Source organism: Varroa jacobsoni, unplaced genomic scaffold, assembly GCF_002532875.2.
Source record: "Varroa jacobsoni isolate VJ856 unplaced genomic scaffold, vjacob_1.0 scaffold_535, whole genome shotgun sequence".
NCBI lineage: Eukaryota > Metazoa > Arthropoda > Arachnida > Mesostigmata > Varroidae > Varroa > Varroa jacobsoni.
In genome coordinates, this window is record NW_019213437.1 from 258,685 (window position 1) to 278,722 (window position 20,038).

General features: G+C 40.3%; 2 protein-coding genes and 1 long non-coding RNA gene across 3 annotated transcripts in view; 2 read left to right on the forward strand and 1 right to left on the reverse strand.

Annotated features, from left to right (window-relative positions):
* Window positions 1-36: 36 nt before the first annotated feature.
* On the reverse strand, window positions 37-7,299 carry Sec13 (nuclear pore and COPII coat complex component secretory 13). The gene is made up of 8 exons (XM_022834563.2): window positions 7,087-7,299; window positions 5,827-5,871; window positions 5,407-5,522; window positions 4,729-5,017; window positions 4,182-4,360; window positions 1,298-1,478; window positions 889-1,007; window positions 37-431 (listed from the first exon to the last, which is right to left on the reverse strand). Exons 1-8 carry the CDS (start codon window positions 7,087-7,089, stop codon window positions 356-358), a joined length of 1,008 nt encoding a protein of 335 aa, XP_022690298.1. The 5' UTR covers window positions 7,090-7,299; the 3' UTR covers window positions 37-355.
* A 4,516-nt stretch (window positions 7,300-11,815) lies between these two features.
* Window positions 11,816-20,038, forward strand: part of LOC111261239 (uncharacterized) — a 15,006-nt gene continuing 6,783 nt past the window's right edge. The window contains exons 1-2 of the long non-coding RNA XR_002680865.2: window positions 11,816-11,922; window positions 16,118-18,070. This is a non-coding gene — a long non-coding RNA (uncharacterized LOC111261239). The remainder of the gene's footprint in view (window positions 11,923-16,117; window positions 18,071-20,038) is intronic.
* On the forward strand, window positions 11,968-15,420 carry LOC111261238 (glucose-fructose oxidoreductase domain-containing protein 2). The gene has a single exon (XM_022834564.2). It carries the CDS (start codon window positions 12,547-12,549, stop codon window positions 13,783-13,785), a length of 1,239 nt encoding a protein of 412 aa, XP_022690299.1. The 5' UTR covers window positions 11,968-12,546; the 3' UTR covers window positions 13,786-15,420.

Below are 20,038 nucleotides of genomic sequence, written 5' to 3' on the forward strand. Positions count from 1 at the left end.
CTATTCTTTTTTTTTTCTTAGTGAGTACACTGCGAATGCAACGTGTATTGTTATAATAATAGTTTATTACTGTTGTATTATTATTATCTTTATTATTAGTTCAATATACTTCGCAAACTGTTCGAGTGTGCCACAGTGTTTGGAATATCAGCTAAGTGCTTAACAGCACTCATATCTGTTTTTTACACTCCTCTATTGTAAGAATTTATATTTCTCTCTGCCCCCTCGTCCCGAAAAGCATTAGCTACGCATACGGTGCCTTTCGTTCGCAAACTTCGTACCTATCCACTGAAAATTACTCAATCACAAACCACTTTTCGTACTATCATTAATATTGTGCAAAGCCTGTTATTACTTAAAGAGTACGATCGGCAGGATGGGGTGTTTGTCCGCGAATCTTTCTTCCACCATCTTCCGAAATACAAATCCACCTGCGGAGCAATGGCAAACAACAGACACGCATGAGCATAGAAACGTCGGGATGGATAAAAAATGTTCTGTTGTTGGAGCTGATAGAAGCAAACATACGCTTGTTCGGTGTAATTATAATTTAATAGAGATGAGTCAGAAATATTCAAGAGAGTTCTTCCTACTACAAAGTCCCTGAACTACAAAAAGCTTGTTAAGTTATTTTGTCTACTTAAAAAGTCCTGGCATTGAAAAAGCAAATAGAAGAAGCAAAAAAAGCAAGCAAAAAAAAAACCTAAATTTCTCTTTGTAGTAAGAGTATAGTCTGTCCAACGTGTAACCGCAATCCTTGCTATGCCCTTTAGGTGCATCTTGCAACCATTACAATTGAAAGATTTTCCAGTTTACATAATTCGGGCTTTAGAGTAAATATATAGGCGTCGTTGCAATTAGTGGCGATGTATTATATTTTTATATTACCTGTGATCAGGCGAGCACTTCCAAAGGGTAATCTTGTTGTCTCCACCAGACACTGCCAGCATATCGCCATTCAGTGACCAGCTTACGTGCCAAATGACGTCGTCGAATGTATTCAGTACCTGAAGAACGTTGCCATCATTTCATAAGAATATACTCAATCATACTACTTCTAAATACTATATAAATAAAAATAAATATGAGCAAATGTTATAATTCGATTAAATATACAAAGAGAGAAAAAAAAAGGGCATTTTACTCATACGTATGTCTCACAGTTGCTCTTTAGAATATCGATATATAGCACTGTAATTATTAGGACGTGACACCATAAAATGTCAATCGAAGTCAATAGACATGGCTTTTCAATTTTTTCCCTAATAACCTCTTTCTAAACTTAAATGTAACACACCTGTCCCTTCCAAGTTTTATTCCCGTCATTGGAAGTCCAAATGATAACTGTGCGGTCCTGCGAACAGGAGGCAATCATAGAACAGTTGGAGAAAGCTGCTGATGGACACCAGGCAACATCGCGTACCCAGTCTTGATGGGCTTCCAGACTCTGTTCCTCAACCCAGGAAGACTGGTCCTCGCTATGCAAATCAACAAACACAAAAGCATTGTATATACGCGAAGAAAATAAGCGAACGTGTTTCGTGTACGTATACTGTTTTGCATTTAAATAAAAGGACCATCGTTAGTGAATTTTTTTCTTACATACATATTTCAGCACAGCAGTAATGTTTCTCATTTAATTGATGATGATCAGCCATTTTGTCAGCCAAACATTCCGATAAAAAATTAAATCCTTTCAGCATAGTTTTATTATTTTTTCGATTTAACTTGGTCCCTACGCAATACATGATTTTCACCCCCTAATGGATTTCACACTACGTACGCCGACGAAAAAAAACACGTTAGCGCAAAGTAAAAGCAGGCACCACAATTATTTCTATATTTTAAGGAAACACATATAGCAAAAGAGCTCCCGTATAATATTCTGCATATGCTTTCTAAAACATGTACCGACTCCACAAGAAGTCTCTACTGCGAAGCATTGCTAGCTAAATAATACTACATTCTTGTACCACAAGGGCCTACCGTTAATTAGCTCTAGGAGGATTCATAACGTGAAATGAACGTAGCGATAACAAAACAATTTACGGTATTGACCGTCACGACATGAACGAACTAGAGTTTTTTACGTTAAGATTCTCCTTTATTCTAGTTTTTTTAAGCAAGGGTTTTTGTGTAGGAGCTCATCATTGCTTGATCATGCTAGAACCCCTTCAATTGATTCTTGCTCTGACGTTGATTTGACTGAATTGATTTTCTAAACTCACGTGGATCTGTTACATATACTAATAACAACGCTCCACAATCTTCTGAGCAATTTCGTCATGTACCACGTGTTTCGACAGCACCAATTTATTGTACGAAAGCTGTCGGCCCGCATTTGAACTATGTAAGTAAAAACAATGAATCGCGAAGCCTAAACCGAAATTCCGGCCAGAGTGAAGTGATCTTTGTGGGCGATCTTCTCTACCTTAACAGCATGCAAAAGCCGCTTTCCTTTTTTCTCCGTGAGTAGGCTAAATGTGCGGCAGTCAACTACAGGTGGAAGACATTCAAAATAAATTTACCAAAGCCACCCGAAATCACTAATGTGACGATAGGCTTCGGCCAAACATGTTAGCGATGCGGCATAGCGGACGTTTTATCCATATCCGCTTTTCTGTTAAAGCTGTACAAAGCAACTCGACAGCTCATTGTCGGGTGGGTCCTCGGATTACACGCAGATCACGACGTGTGCGACGAGCAATTCCTACCATACGGCATCAAGCTACTCAAAATACTCTCGCAACATTTCAACTCGTCATTCAACTTCGAGACGGGCTTCTATAGCGGGCTCAGCAGTACTTGAAGAAGCCGCGTTGGTTATCAATAGAATGGCTTATTTAGATCGGTAATGCAGTGACTTAGCACTGTTCCCAATATAATAACAAACAAATAGTTTGTATGAACATCGAACTAAAAAATCTTGTCCTTGTGAGTAATACCGAACGACGCTTTTCGACCAGTCAGCTAAATGCTCAGACTGTATCGAACGATGCCGTTGGGGCGTTCTTTTCTTTGGCTTTTATTACGTCGATAGTTCTGCTGTTTCAGCGAAGAAGGATGGGCACACCCTCAGCATCGTCATATTCCAATCTCTTAGCGTATCACGCCTATTTCGTCGATTGTTCATGGACATAGAATCGGTCATCGACGCTCCGTTATACTGTCTGGGTTAGCTGTGAATATCACCATAATGCACTTGACCCTGAAGTACATGGCTTTCGCCAAGTATCCATATGTGTACCGCGAATTAGTTAAAGCTGTTAAAGTTAACAATACTAGCGAACAGGCGGAGCCTTCTTGCAACACTTCCAAACGCATCCGAGAAGCAAGAAATAGGGTTATGAACAAGAGTTTCAAAATGTGCTCGATGGGTTTAACTCGATACGGTTAACGAATTTTCCGTGCAGCGAGAGCAATCTTGTCCTTTTCAAGATTCTTAGAGTGCGAAGCTGATTCGATAACTATCTGCGCAACAATGAGTTAACGAGTTAGCTGTAAACGGGACGATTTTATTTTCGACGGATAGTTCGTAATAACGTTTTTCTACAACATAAATGTATTTACATATTGATTCGCTACATCACCAGTCTGAACAAGTTCTCTGAAAGGCTGTACTTTCAACAAAACTGCTCGGACGGACGCCAGTCGGCTACTTCAGAACCAAAGAAGGATCGTTTCCATCAATTAAATCTAGCACCAGTCATGGCATCATTTACACATTATATCCTCGTACAATTCCCATGGGGTTCGGTCGCTGTTTTTGCTGAACTGGGTATTCGAAGCTGACAAGTTAAGTGAACAGAAGACAAATATTTGAAAAACACTGCACTGCTGTCCGAATTCTCTTTGGACACCAGTGTGTTTTCGTTAAGTGTAATTGATAAATGTGTGCACCCAAACCTATCGCTGATGCTCTTGTATATGTTAATAAAGTAACCTTGTGGATTAGTAAGTTTTTATTCAACAAAAACATGTGGCCGCTTGTACGAGAAACACGGTTTTGGACTATGCTTTTCTTATGTTAAAATATGTATCTGTGACAAGAAACATCATATTGTATTTTACAATTTATATAATAGCTTTTTACGAGGGAGCTGCTTTATTTACTTAAAAATTAAAAATACCTGTCTCCAGTAAAAACACAAACCAATATATATATAACCAGGAAAACGTACCTGTATTTCCAGATTTTTACGAGGTTATCACTACCACCGGTAACTAGCCTCATATAAGGCCTTCCAGGTGCTCCGCCATTTTGATGGTCGCTATTTGCGTCACCAATCTGGTGATCCACGTTATCAAATAACGAGCAAGGGGCCACATAAGGCGCCCAGCTGACACTGTTAACACCCATCTAAATACATATTTCAAAATCAGCAAACGGTTACTTTATAGAAAATTGGTCTACGAACATAAAGTGGCCCCTTTGTGGACAGAGAGCGCTTTTAAGGCAATAGGTATGTTAATGCACTAACCCACCCACGGTAGTCACCCCAAAAAAACTGCTGCCCTGGAAAGAGCTTTGCGAAGCAGTCTGTCCGAAATACTGCCGTTTCCTAACAAATGAACAGTGTATTCAGTATTTCAAATATATTATTTAGAATCGTTTTAAACAACGGAGAAACCTGCAGTGAAAAATGTTCGCTTCTATCCTAATCATCGTTATTGCAATTACACATTATTACGGAAGAGTGCAGTAAGCTATAATCTATTGATACTTACGAGATGAGCTCCAGTGATTTTAGAGAGGTCCCAAGTTGCACCATTATTACCGCTACTGAGAATAGAAACACTTCCATCGGAGCTGGCTGCCGCGAACATGAGACCGCACTCGTAAGGGGCAAACTGTACTGCGTTCACGGAGCTATCGTGACTCTTAAATTCGTGCCATTGTGTCCACTGACCAGCGTTCTCACGCCAAATAATGACGCGCCTGTCGTATGAACATGACGCCAAAAGTGAACCGAACATGGGGTGGGCCCAGGAAATCTGCCAGACGGGGCCCTCATGGCTAGAATGTATAAGAAATTGAAAGTACCAAAAACGGTCAGCCAAAATTCTAGCTTAAAACTGAAGGTTAATAGCTATTCAAGTCTAATAAGCAGACGTCACGCATCACTTCACAATATTTTTTAGTCTATACGGCGAATCATCACGATGATCTTGTGATGAAATATATTTTAAAAAAACCAAAGCAAAAAGAATGCAGTAACTCTGATAGGTTTATTATCCCTATTGTTTTAATCTGATTAGCTAGTAATATCTAAAAGCAAATGAAGCAAGAAAACAAATATTTCCAGTGCTGATTTCTACTCACTAACGTAGGTGTGGACAGCTAAGAAATTTCGTGACACTTTTAGCTCAAAGACGAAGAAGGTTACTTCTCAATATTGTATTTACCCTCGCAGGTCGGCGACGAGCTTCTGATTTCCTCCACGCAAATCAAATACCTTGACGCTCATATCCGACGAACATGTTGCTAGACGAGTTCCGAAGAAGTCCATCTGACAGTCGTGCTGAAAAGTAACGAGGTCTACAAATTCGAGAATCCCTTCTACTTGTTGACACAGGCATTTGTTTTTTATTGAGTAAGATTAGGCACTTTCAGACAATAGTTTACGTTTATGCCAGTATTGTGATAAGCATGCTTTACCTTTTATCAAGTAAGTAATAGATCTGCTCAGACATGGCTGTCTTTTATTATGGCTAACACGATAGTAATACGACAGTGTTTCAATTGAGACCCACATTTACAGTAGAATCACTTCCCTGTAGATTTCCGTGCTGAGGAACTTCGATATGAACTGCTTTTATACTTACAATCATGTCTTCATGGCTGGTGTCTACCGTGTTAACCACGGTCGTCTGAAATTGTATAGTTTGAGCATTAGAATCAATTCCTGTGATCTTTTGCATGATTCACTATGAAAACCAATTACTTCAACTTACTAACATTAGCTTGCAGAGAGATCTTAAGCCTAATTAGAGATTTTACGATCTCAAGGTCGCGCCCACTGTACCACAGTCATACACAGTCACAACAAACACGATGTTAAATGGTTGAATACGCACCTGTTTATTGCGTTTTCAATCGTGTTCATTAAAAAATGGTCTCAATGTGTATCTCAGCCTGATATCAACCTGGCCTCCGATCTAAGTGGTGTGTACAAAGGAGTTTTTAAGAATTATTTGACTCAATCAGTAAATCAGACAGGATCAATGACCAAAACAGGTGGTATAGAGGAACTGCCCACATCAAAGATACACTAACTTTCGCAAACTAACTTTACCAATACCAGAATGCTGTGCCATTTATTTAACTTATCAAACACAATGTGTATGTGTACAGAAAAGCAGCCAAGTTGATCTAAACATATATGATGTTCTGTTGGATATAATATTTTGTGTCCTGTTTTGCCGCCCAAGGCTTTTAAAAGAATTTGATACAAAACCTTGTACGATGTTTCTATATAAAATTGCGGAATACAGACTTATGCATTTCCTTGGTAGGGTTATGCATAATGAAAACATCGGAAGCAGTTTACATGTTAACAATGTGCTATATCAATGTGTAAGTTAATTGATACCTATCCGGTGTGAAGTACGTTCTTTATAAAAATATACCCAACATATAATTCAATGGACCGGTGCACAAAGATATAGCAAGTGTAGCGGATGGTCTTTCATTTTATAACAGATCTTCTCTCTTGTTTTTGTATATGCCACACGTGGCATTATTTCCTACCAGCAACTGCTTCCTTGAAATGCCTAGCGCGCATTGTCCTTATACACCGAGGGTAGTCGTACTGCTGGCGCAATAGCGGCAAGCTAGAACTGTACTCGCAAAAACCTCACAAAATGACGGCTCCCTTGTCATTAACCGGTGTGGATCCGATATGTCTGTGTGTTTGCGAGTAGAACGTCGATGACGTGTATACGTCCCGACGGTAAAGTCATCAATGAGTGCGATTCCTAGCCGTCTAAGTGAAGATTTTTTCCTGCTCAAAAAGTAGAGATCTGCGAGAAACAGTCGCATCAGCTATCGCATAGCATTAGCCGGTTTGTTATTGGTCCACTTACCATTTTGGAGGTTCACAGTTTCACCCCGCTGTTCGAACAACCTGCACACAGAATCACAACACCGAACTTCGAATTCGAACGGAGCCAGCGGCAATCAGATTGCACTGTAGAACCCACACAGAACTCGATTGGTGGTGTCGTCTATGGCGACTGCTAGGGCAGCGACTCGCAGCTCTGTGGTGCCCCTATTGTTCCTACTGGCAGGCAAGCGGGCGAAAGCAGTAGCTTACCCAGCCGGTCAAAATAAAAATATTGCTCGACTCTGTAACCGGCATTTTACCAGAGAGGGCTAACAGCAGCCGCTGGAAAAGGGCCGTTTAAACTGTTGGCGGGAAGAAGATGAGACTAATAGATGGCTGATCATAGTAAGAGTGGACAATCTACCTGATGATTGTATTGCGGGCTTTTCATGGGTACGATCTTCGGCTAGTTTATGGTAACTCGAGACAAACACTAGCAAGACTATTTAATACTTAGTTCGTGTTTTATCTGTTTATCTAAATGAAAGAAATGGTTTGAATATAACGTTCTAAGCTTTATCCTAGACATATGAGCTTACAGGTAATTTCATGACGTTTATGACACAGCCATAGGAGATAAAACAAAAATGCACAAACTAGTAGCAAAGTGACATCTATGCTATCGTGTATTTGATGATTACCATAAACTATTACATTCACTTTGACGATCAATATGATTTTTTGATACAATTTCATCGAGCTCCTTAAAAACCTGAGCTTGTGCCGTCCAAAAAACAAATCTTTTATAGAAATCCTGTTTTATTTCGGAGAGCAATATATTTCGACCAAACATAGCCGGCTAAAGTATCACAATGTTATACCTAGACCCGCATCAGAAATATGGAGCTGTTCCAGTGTACCACGGTCCACTGAGGTATAGAAAAATCAAAATTATAACCTGGAATGAATAACCTATTATCCAGTTTGACTTATGGGTCCACATAAGAACATGATAAATATGAAAACAAGATAAAGTTAACAGTAGTATCGGCAGTAGATGTTTATTAGTATGACGCATGGTCGTTTTTTGTTCTCATCTAGAATAGCTAGGATCAGTCAATGGTAGGTTCCCTCAACTTATAATGAGGATTCATAGATTTCATCATATTCTATACGTGGCCCTTTGATATCTTCATACGCGGCATAAATGCTTACTTCAAATAGAAGACAAAGGTGAGCTGTAGTGTCGTCTTAATCAGAGATTGACCGGGATCGTGGCTATATGCCAGCCTGCGTTCCGTTCGATTTTGGGATCGCTGATTTGACCATTTGAATGCATCTTTCTAAAAGACCATTCAGCTGAGAATCCCAAATGAGGTTAAGTTATATTGAAAATACCTATTTTTTTTTTAAGTCTATTCATTTTCTTCAAAACATTTGACTACTCAAGATATAGTAGGCCAGGATTAAAACAAATTTCGCTGAGCATGTCGTAAGCGATCAACCACACCTGTAGCATATATAGAACTGCACTAAATACGGTAGCACATCGCTTTCACCAAACGGTCTTTGGTAACGTAATCCGCTGCTGCATAGTATATCTGGGCTTTCACGTGTATGAGGCCTATTTCAATTATTTTCTATAGTTGATCAACCCCTTTTATGGGTTAAAGTGGCTACCTCGGAATACAAAGATTATTTGAATAGTAACTTTACAGGGCTTCAGTTGATTTTTTGCTTCCAGGTCGTCTAGTAGTCGACTTCTTCTAGTAAATCCCATACAAGCATATTATAGTGCGCCCTGGATCTCACTCCCTGTATTCTTGGCCATGAAAATGCTTTTTTGAGTTTGAGGGGTCATTTCATCTTTGTTCTTCCTTCCTGGGTGCTGGTTTTAATCTGGTGTATGACGTGGCCATTCATTCAAGAACATACATTTTTTCGAGATGTTTAGTTAAATTAGAAAAATATTTTCTTAACGAACGTTTCTACAATAAGCACGTAAAGCTATCGTGTCTATACCTAAAACACTTCGCGGCTAATGAGAATTAGTTATGACGTAGAAACTTGGAATTTAGAAGAGACCTCGAATTAAAGCTGCAGCTTTCACTCCAGTCTGTTTGTGACATGCCAGTGTCACAGCTTGTTCTAAGGTTAAGGTTGGATTTGATGGCAGGTCTGACGGCAAGCAGGTTTCCCTGTGTGATCCGTAATCGTGATCAGGAACTTTTTACAGGAGTGGAAATTGGCGCGCCATTTCAGACCATTATCTTTATTGCTGACATTGTCGGGTCATAAAGATTTCGTATATCGATACTGGATAAGGTTTCTGAACAGTGTAATATACATATTAGACAACACGTTATCTAGCGTTTACAATTACCAACCTGAAAAAATATCTCGAGCTGCGTGAGCTAGTCAACCGTGAAACTAGTATTGGCCACTGGCGTTCAATGTGCTCGAATATACGAACAATAATTTTTATGAAAATTTTCCTGACAGAGATAGCACCCTTTTAGCGAGAAGTTGTAGTGATAAAATTGATGAAGCTGAATGACTGTAAGGCCATGCTGGCCTTTTTACGGCTTCCATAGTAAAAAGCGGAAAAATTCAGGTACAGAAAATTGTGAAAACCCTCTCAGCTAAGAAAGACATCTAACCTCATCAAGATGCCTGCTAGGCATGGTGTCGCTCAGCTCGATGCGGCTCAGCCCGTGGTAACAAAATATTTATTGTATAGTAGCGTGCTCGCATGCTTAATTTTAGGGCACGCGGTCGTTAAAGTCTGAATCTTGGCATAGACAAGTTTCGTGTGATGCTAACGACCAGCCGTTTGAAGTAATGCTAGACAGCTTAAACGCCGGACGTTAAGCAGAAAAAACCGATGCAGCTTGTTTCAGATGGACGTATTTGTCTTTATTTCATATGTGTGCGAACAGACTATGCGCTTAAAGCTGTCCTTTCTTAGGACGTCCTTCTTTATTTTAACTAAATTCAAGAGAGCTTTTGTATCACTGTTTTGACATTGTTTCAAGGTCCAATCAGGGCTGAGAGCTCAATACGAGCATAAATCTAGATTTTTATTACAGCACGTGAAAATGGTTTGCTTTTAGCTTTGTAGTTAAGCAATGCGTCGGACAAACAATCTATGCCGCTAAATAAATCTTGCTTATGAGATGTATTCTAGAATCCAACTAATGCTGTGTTACACCAGCGGACCGTAAACGTCGAAAAATTGGTACGCGTTTTGTGAATTTTTTGAAAACCTATGCAAGTAGCACACGTACGGTAAAAATACGAAACTAGTTAAGTAATGTGAATGAGATATTTTATATATTATAGCATTTAAAAGTTCTATTAATTTATTCTATCATAAACTGGTTTATATAAGCATATATTTGGTTAAGAAAAACTTAGCTACCCGATCGCACGATCAAATCAACAATTCCATTTACTTCACGCCGTTTGTGTAGACACACATATAATAAATAACACAATAAAGAGCTATAAATGTACGATGTATATTAGCACGTTTAACTGGCTAGGTATTAGAGTTCGCAAGTTAATCTAACTTGGTTGCAATGGTCGGAAAGGTATCAAAGTTTTACAAAATTTGTAGCTATAACGCTTATTGAATTTTCTTTTTTCTTCGTTCGTTCGGCTTGCGAAGACGATGTAGGATAGAACGAACTAGTTTACCAAAGAGCAGAATTTTCCTTATAAGTCAACACTTGATAATATGTTGTTGTCGAGTTGCTTTAGAGGTCAATCGTTTGAGAAAATGTTGGCACTGAAGTGTGGCAAGAACGTTGCCACCCTATTGCCTCCGGTGAGAGCATACATCACTGGCATACTGTTATAGGGTCTACTTTGTTCGGTTTATGGGCTGTAATATTAGCTAATACTTGACTTCTATCGCCGACGCGCATTTGCTTACTTAGTTCTTTGTTTCATATATAATAATGAACGGCAACCCTAATCTAACAATGACTTCTTATGTTGCCTAAAAGATTATATCTTACACAAAGAGATTTGTGTGTTAAGGGTGCGTTATAACAGCATCAGCTCTTCTTGATATATGAAGGTGATTTGTATTTCTTAAATTTCAGTAAACAATTTAAGAAATACAAATATCTTCCCTGTATTCATCACTAAGGATCGTTGGGTGTCACTCCGTAACGATCATATTTCGCTCTGGCTCGATCGGGAACAATCTTGCAACTATTAATGGAATCGAACGGCATAGAAGTAAGCGATTTTATAATCATCATTACTTACAGCCGATAATAGGAAGAATTCAGCTATACCTGGTTTTATGGGGACCAGGCTCGCTGACTCATATGTGGGTAACAACAAACTGTGCCTATTAATAAATCGGTTATATGCTGTACTACGGCTCAGCCTAAACAGGGCAGCTTTCTTCCTTGTCACGTTACACCAAGCCGTTGATCATCGTTTATGCTTGCCTTGCCCTATTCAGTATTGTAAGTTTTAATTAACGTTTAATCGCTGGAGCCAAGCATAACAAGTAGCGATCTATAGACTTTTTGTTTTCGTATGAATTATTTAAAAAAACAAGCAGCGAAAGGCTCAATTGTCACTAGTTATTCAGATTGGAAGGCAAATATTAACTACGCTTTGTTAATAATATACAGTTTTGTAAAGCTGCTCGAACTGCATCGAATTCAACTTTTGGCGCGCTCGTTCAAATATCGAAAGGAAAGACCAGCCCCGTTCCTTTCCCTCTGTCTTGTTGGCCTTAACAGCCCTTCAACGCCTGCTTCAACTTCGAAAATGAACAATAATAAACAGCTTAAGTTTCGGTCAACGAGCGATTGCTATGTTCATCAGCCGGCCGAGTTAACCCAACTGCCTGGTATTATGCACGGTTCTGGTCTGTGTTTAACCTCTTGGTGCTGTCCTTTCCCGTTTTGAATGCGTTGGCGTTGTAACATTCTTATAGTCAACTGATAGTTCTGCTGCTTATGTTGCAGTCCGGCTTGTCTCCCTTTTTCTCCCTCTCTGGGGTGCCCCTCTCACACTGTGTTGAGTGTAAATCCGTTGTTGGTAAAAGAGCGTCAAGGGGCAATCAAGTGTCATGTGCTGTTAGGAGAGGCTCGGTACCATTGGCGCCTGAATAATTGAGAACAGTTTGCCTCAGGCAAGTGGATAATAAGAATAAGAGTGGCTATTTGTGTTGTGGTAACGGCATGGTTGTGTTTGGCTTGCACACTGCGAATGCCCATTTATGTCACGTAAAAGTAACTGTGGCAATAATGTTTTTGGATCATCTATAGTTGTTATATCCATTAGAAGTAACATGTGCCAAGGGTGAAACATGTCTATCTGGAAGAAAGACCAGTGCCCGTGAAAGAGTGACTTGATATGTGCTGGTCAGCATGCGTTTTCTAAGTGTGTCGGATAAACGTTGAATACGACGATCGGTGACGAGTTAGCGATATAATTTCATTGCAGCCATATTAGCAGATACCGTAGTAATATGGAGAGCAAAAACCTACCTGGTATAGCGGTGTTTGGCTCGGGTCGAACTGTTCGAGTGGTCGTGCCACATCTTCGATTGCGCGGTTTTCGTATCGAAGCTCTCTGGGCTCGTACAGCCGATCTTGCGAAAGAGGCCGCAGCTGAGCTGGATATTCCGTTCTGGACCACTCGTGAAGATGACGCGCTGCTACGGAAGAACGTCAGCCTTGTGGCCATTCTTTGCGAACCGCATCTTCACTCGGGCATCGCTGTGAAGGCTCTTCGAATCGGTAAGCACGTCCTCTGCGATAGGCCGGCAGGCTTAGATAATGCCGACGTACTGAAAATGGTCCAAGCTTCACAATACTACCCGTCACTGATCTCAATTGTGGGTCACACACTCCGGTTTCTGCCGTGCTTCGTTCATATGAAACGTCAGTTAGCCGACGGCTACGTCGGAGAAGTACAGAGCATAGATGTCCGAGTGATGTGTGGGAGCTTATTTCAAGACCGTTACTCATGGTTGCAAGATGCTCGCGCAGGAGGTGGGGCATTAGCGAACTTTGGTAGTCATCTCATCGATATCATCAGTTTTATCACGGGTCTACGTGCTACTCGAGTTATGGGTACTCTACGAACGTTAGAGGTATCAAAAGATGTGTTTCATCAAGCGCAGGCCGACGATCTGTGCGCATTCCAATTGGAAATGGATAACGGGGCGCTCGCGACCGTAAACATTAACACACGCTTTGCTGGCCAGTACTCTGAGGAGTTAACGATATGTGGTATAAGCGGCATTCTCGTTGTGCGATCGGGTGACCTGTTTGGCCAAAAAGTGGGATCAATGAAAGAGGATGTCCTCTACCTAGATGTCGAAGATCTTAAACAGTCGCCGTCGATTTTGCCCCGCAATATTACGGACCTCACCAAGGAGAAGCTTCAGGAGAAGATTCATCCGCCACATTTGCCTAAAGCCCATGTTAAAGGGTGGATCAAACTGATCGGCTCCCTGAAGGAGGCCTTCGTTGCGAAGCCCAGCCTCTGCCAATGGACAAAGGAACGTGTTCAAAGCGCAGCAACATTCGAAGAGGCATTCTACGTACAGTGTGTCGTTGATGCTGTACGCCAGTCTTCCACCGATAAGCAATGGGTGCGGGTAGTTGCAAATGCGAACGAGATGCCTATCCTCGAGCGACACGATGCTTCCAATAAGCTTTATACTGGACTATATCGAGTCAATCAAGGACTATCCCTGTAGACTTTTAAAGAACCGTATTTGCATCGTTTCGTCCCTTGCTTCATAGTAGAACATCCACTAAATTTCATCTAAATTAGGTCATCCATCACTCTCCCGTTAGATTAGCAGCTGCGCTTCATCGAATACAATCACAATACTAATAGTAGAGACAACGAAACTCTAAATGACCAAAAAATAGCCGTACGACGTGTCTTTACTATCGCCTGCAATCATCACCAGATGAGCGCGAGAGGCAGTTGAAGTCGCTACATGTTTACTAGGCGTGTTATCGATCGAAATCGTTGGATTCAGCAAGATCAGTCAGCTGTCTGCGATGATAGGGGCAGCCTGCCAAAGTCGACGAACGGACCAACACACAGCCAACTAGCTAGTCAAACAACGCGGCAATGACACCGACCAGCTCCAGGATAATCTGTTCTCCGAGGATCGACGCACAGAACAGGCATCACAGCTCCTGTATAGGGGGAAGGGTGCCGCGGTAACCCTTGTCGAGGCCGCCACCGCAAGGATTTGTTCACATTGAATTCCCATCTCACGATGTGCCTACGAATAGAATATTATGAATATAGAATGCGAAACTTGATATAGAATTTTTCAATTTTCGAATCAAATGGACGGGTAAAGAAACATTTTTCTGGTGGTCAGTGTTGTCAGTCAATTTGCCTCTTATTAAGCAGCGATGTTAAGAGTTCGGCATGAAATCGGCAAGCTGACGGTATTTATCTTATAACCTCTGAAAGGTGAGCAATATACGAAGGTAACAAGTGAAAACGTAATGAATTGTAAAAAAAAAAAAAAAAAGGTGGGCCATTGAGGGAAACCAAAGATTAGCTGATCTCATTTAGTGCCACTCTGACCGAACAAATAGAAATACACTTGGATTGGACTGTTGTAGCTATAGTGGTGCGTATCGGTTTGATTTTAATCATATCTATAATAACCGTCTTGCATATCTGATACGTAACTAGATTAGCTATTGCATGTACCTGTCGTTCAGCCAACATTCGAAACAAACTACTGTATAACGCTATACGCTTTCCGCTTGAAAAATAGATAATATCGTAATAGAAAGATATGTACATTCATGGAGTAAGCAGAGATATTTTGTAAATAGCACAATATGTATGTTTCTTTTGTCTATATAAGTATTACTATTGTTATTTTTACGAGGGGCTATCTGTCGATTTTTTTTAAAAAATTTACCGTTATTTTTAACATCTGAAAAGACCCAGCGTACGTCACGAACTAGTCAACTTTGATGTTAGTGACTGCAGTATCACTAGACGGTCGTCTGTGCATGAATTGCTTCATAGAATAAGTTCCACAGAAAACAATTTACTTTGTATATTAGCCCCATTGAGAGATAATGTTATAAGGGTAATACGAAAAAATAAGCCGATGACGTCAATTTGTATATTAACAGATTGTTACAAGCAATGACAGGTTTGCGCAGTCCCTCGTTATCTCGTGCAGACGCTATAGTATATTTGTGACGGAGTGTTGAACTTGTGCGAGTTCCGTGCCTTGACTACAGTAATAATAATGATCATAATAAACAATTGTTCTTATAAATATCGGTATTCTTCGAATAATTATGACTTGCTATGTTCAATAAAGTACATCCTACTTGGGATATCTTTGATTGATGTAGTCTGTACACGAATAGGCAGATGGGCGAAAGGCCAGTGAACTGAGACGGTCTCTGGCATCACGCCAGGACCAGTTTTACGTTACGTTGACACATAATACTTCGAACGAAGTACTACGAAAAAAATGAAAATTAGCTTGCACTTGTAAAAGCAGCTTCATTTCTAGGTAATAAAGGGCATAACAAAGATATGGGGTGTGCGTTTTAGAGGATATCGAAGGGGGACTTGTTCACGTTTGCCCTACAATCCTTATCGTCGTTGGCCTCGAGCGTCTCGACCGAAGGTGCGAGCCTGTAGACGTCAATAGAACGACCTTTTTTTTAAATCGTGAACGAATGTCCCTGCGAATTCTATTCTACGTAGATGTGGTATTGCTTGGGTGTTGTTCAGTATTTTTGAGATGGACCCACCTATTTAGCCCCGGGTCATAACTTGCGTGACCATTATATCTATGCAGTAAAAATTTATAGCTGATTAACATCATGATGAACGAGCAAGTATATTGCATGTAAGAATTGTACAGCATACTTTCACTACTACTACGATTATCTTTGGTCTGAGCCTTCAGATAGACTCCGTTTTTTATTATTACATACACTTACAAAATTGACGTCTTTAACATAAATTACTGAGAGCCATTGTTCTTCTGCGTGTTGTAATAAACATATTCTGGTTTCATGTAGCGACTGGGAGATGTTCCAGATCAGTCGGATCGAACTCGTGAAGACGCAGTCGCAGTAGTACCAATATCCATCCACGGTCCGGAGGTTTTTGAAAGTTAACTAAAATCAGACTGTGAATTGAAGGAGCAAATCGAACCGTCGACAATTGCCACACAACTATTACAAATAGTTGTAGATACAAATCGATTGAAACTAAACGATAGAAGCAATTTCTATGCAGTTGATACGATGGCGCATCACACCTTGAATAGAGGATTTCATCGTTACATAATCGCGCCGTCGGCAAGACGACGGTGCCAGGTGATCACGTCTTCGCCTACGAGTATACATCCATGTTACGAATATAATTCTATTCTATGCAAAAATGTTACGTGGAAAAAAGTTTAAGGCAGATATTTTTGCTGATGTGAGATACCTTCTTTAGTGACTCTAAATAATTACAGATTCGACAAAGCCGAAACATAACATTTTTTTCTTGGTTATAATCATGCAACTTCTTTATATCGAAGTTACTAACGAAGTCTGTTATTTTATGTTTAGTCATCCTCTAAATGTTTCACTTAGCGAAAAATTCAATTTCTAAAACACAGTAACGGGCACAATTCCGACCGTAGCACCTCGCACTATTTAATGAGTAGCGATGATTTGCCCTATAAAGATGCAGTTGTTTAATAATAAATGACTGATAGCTAGAATAATTTCGAAAACGGCACTTTAAAACTAACTAGTCTAATAGAAATTTTTGGATATATACGAAAGAGTAACTAACTATTGGCTCTGATAAAAGACCAGCTCCCTACACACATATGTATGTGTTTTTTATTATTGCATGTGTATGTCTTTTATATTTTTTATTATAAGAAATGGTATTAAGAGCTGTTTTCAGTTTATATATATATGCCACTGAAAACAGCTCTTAATACCGTTTCATCTAATTATTGGAAACATTCTACCTCCTGAATTTGACATAAATTTGTCCCTTGCCCTATTACTTTTCTTACTCAGATCGAATTTGGTACAAAAACTCTATCCTTAGACCCTATCTGACTCTGTCTTAGAGGCGTTGTTGTCTGGCCACCCAAGCTTAGTCAACTTTAAAAGGACTGGTAATGCACGAGTGTAATCATGATCTGATTTTATGACTCGTTCTACGCTTTGGCAAAGGAGACAATCGTCTCGAACGGCTGCTGCTCGACGCTAGCAGAAATCTAGGATTGTTTTCTCCGTTATATAGTAAACCTCGAACAATCTTTAAATAAATGCGAATTTCTATCCTGTACTATTTGTTATGCGTCACTTCAGCTGACTCCTATCGACGTCCGTCTGCGTTCAATTTTTAACTTAGACCACTTGACGTGTTCGAAGGTTTACATGCTATCGTTGCTCTGTCGCGTGCGCACGCATCGTGCAGTACAGCGAGATACAACAGCAGAACTAACTAGTTCACGCATTTCTCATATGCACTTTACATGCATATACGCGAATTGCCTTTGTTAGCCGATATGCGGCAAAGAATATTGCTGCAAAAAGGAAACGGATATAGAAAGCAGATCTTTGTTTTTCTAAATAAAACAATTAACAAGTATTAATCCATTCAGTCTAACCATTTAGTTCATTTAGGTTCCTTAAAGCATAAGTGGTGCGATAGAGACTGCCATTGTCAAGCTGTGGCTGAGCGGCGGTGTGGTCGGAAGCAAAAAAAATGCTTGATGTTCGTAAGTGCGTTGTTCATGATTTCTTCACTGCCTGGGGCAGGCCACAATGCGCGTAAGACATATCCCATGGACGCCATGGAAATACACACGGCTTAAAACGCACCCAGAATTCAGTAATCCTTCGCTAGTGACATGTGCTTCGGCAATGCGGTTGTCACTCAGCGTACGAAATCGTTTCTGCGTTCTGCGCTCGCTCCAAAGGGTACCTGTGCATCACCTCTGTAAGCAGTTGCTGAGGGTGCGTGACAAGCGTATGCTTCTTTGATTTCCTTTTAGATACAGCACATCTCGTAGGGATATTTTTTGTGGGGCAATAAAGAGGCGAGAAGTAGGGGGTCTGGGGGGGGGGAACAGGGTAGAACGGCGTTAGCTATTTTCTCGTAATTCAACAATATCCTTGCTGAAGTATTTGCCGTTCCGGTCACCACCGGGAAACTTTTCTGCTTTCGACGAGGATCCGACAGATGAGACGAAAAATATAAGCAATCTTCAAATGAAGCTGTCTAATAGCCGTTCGTAGCCAATGTACGAAATAGCGCCGTACATTGGCTACGAACGGCTATTAGACAGCTTCATTTGAAGATTGCTTATATTTTTCGTTGGCTCACCTTAGCGTCAGTAGCGGGCATGGAACATAGTTGTTGCGCGTTACATATGAGCGAGTGCTTATGCTTTGTCGTTATTGTTATTATACGTAGGTGGACGAGGAAAACATATAGTTTGTTTTTCTGGGCGTAAAACACATATATTATTGATTTGCTTAATACATTATCGGGGCTTCAAGCAGGGCTTCATGAGCAGGACCTTATTGCCATTAGCTCTGCGATTTGTTAACGCTTTCCAGTCACAATTATCTGAATGCTTCACATGTCTGTTACACGGCCCTTATGAAGAAACCACTTGATTATGTGTCGAATGTCGTTGGAGCATAGGAACACACTTTGTAGATTTGATGCATAGGGGTGCCATACACGGCACGCAGTTTCAGCGGCTTCCAAAGATATCCGCTTACCCTTATGTTGACGTTTTGTCCATCGGAAACGAATTTCCATTACCTGAAGTGTGGACGTACTAATAATACTGTGTAATAATTATCCTTGTAAAAAAAATACGTTGCTTACCCGTCACTTGCAATCCTCGTTATAGGAATTTGCTTTCGGAGTGCCTGGGTAGGTGAATTCTTTTGGGTTTCACTACCTAATTGTGTATATCGGTTGCTATTTAATCTATTTTCCGAGCTGGCTATATTAATAATATATAAAGACGCGTAGAATGTTCTTAAGGTAGTTTTTGTGTTCGGGGTAACAAAATAAGGTAAGGACAGCTCGGCTATCTGTTTTGACAGACGGATCTATTTGCAGGATGTATATACATGCAGCTCCACCTGAGGTTTTACGGAAGCTTGATTAATTGCTTCTAGCATGTAGTTTCGAAATTCCGCAGCCGATTTAGGCTATTTAAAATACGTTTTCCTTTTAATGAAAGCTTTTAGAAGAGATACTGTCCTCACGCAGGCCATTATAAATGACGCGGAAGTTCAACAAGATTTAAAAAATCTGCAGTGAAGAACTTTTTTTAAGTAAGCACTAAGTTAAAAATCGTGATTTCAATTCATTATAATAGAGCGTATGGCCACTTCTGTGCTCCGCTCCTGTCCTATTGAATTGTAACTCGAGTCAAGGATAATGATACCTGATTTGCCTCAAATCACGAAAAGCCAAAGAATATATCGTTGTGCATGTAACACATTGCAAAAAAGGAGCTGCTCTACTGAGGATACACAAGGATTCATCATAAGTGTGCAGTATATTTTCCTATCTGGCACCCTGATTTGTACGCCGTCGCTTTTAGTCACGTCTACATTACCTCTGTTAGACCCCCCCCCCCATGTGACAAGAGAAATTACAAGCAGGTGGTCTTAAATAGGCCACAAATTTGAAATGAGTAAGTATGAGGCCCTGAAATGCGGAAACTCCGTTGGGAAGCCGCTGCTGGGTGAGAGCGCAATGCTTTTATTACGAAACAGCCGGAAACTTTCCCGTTCAGTTTCTCAGGTTTTTCTTATTGCTAGCAGAACTCTATTCTGAGTTCGAACCCATCTCGGTTTATATTGTTACATAAGCGACGCCATGTTTCCCGACCGACAAACAGCAGCTTACGATTATGATATAGTCTACCTGTTTCTAGGTGGACGATATCACTATAT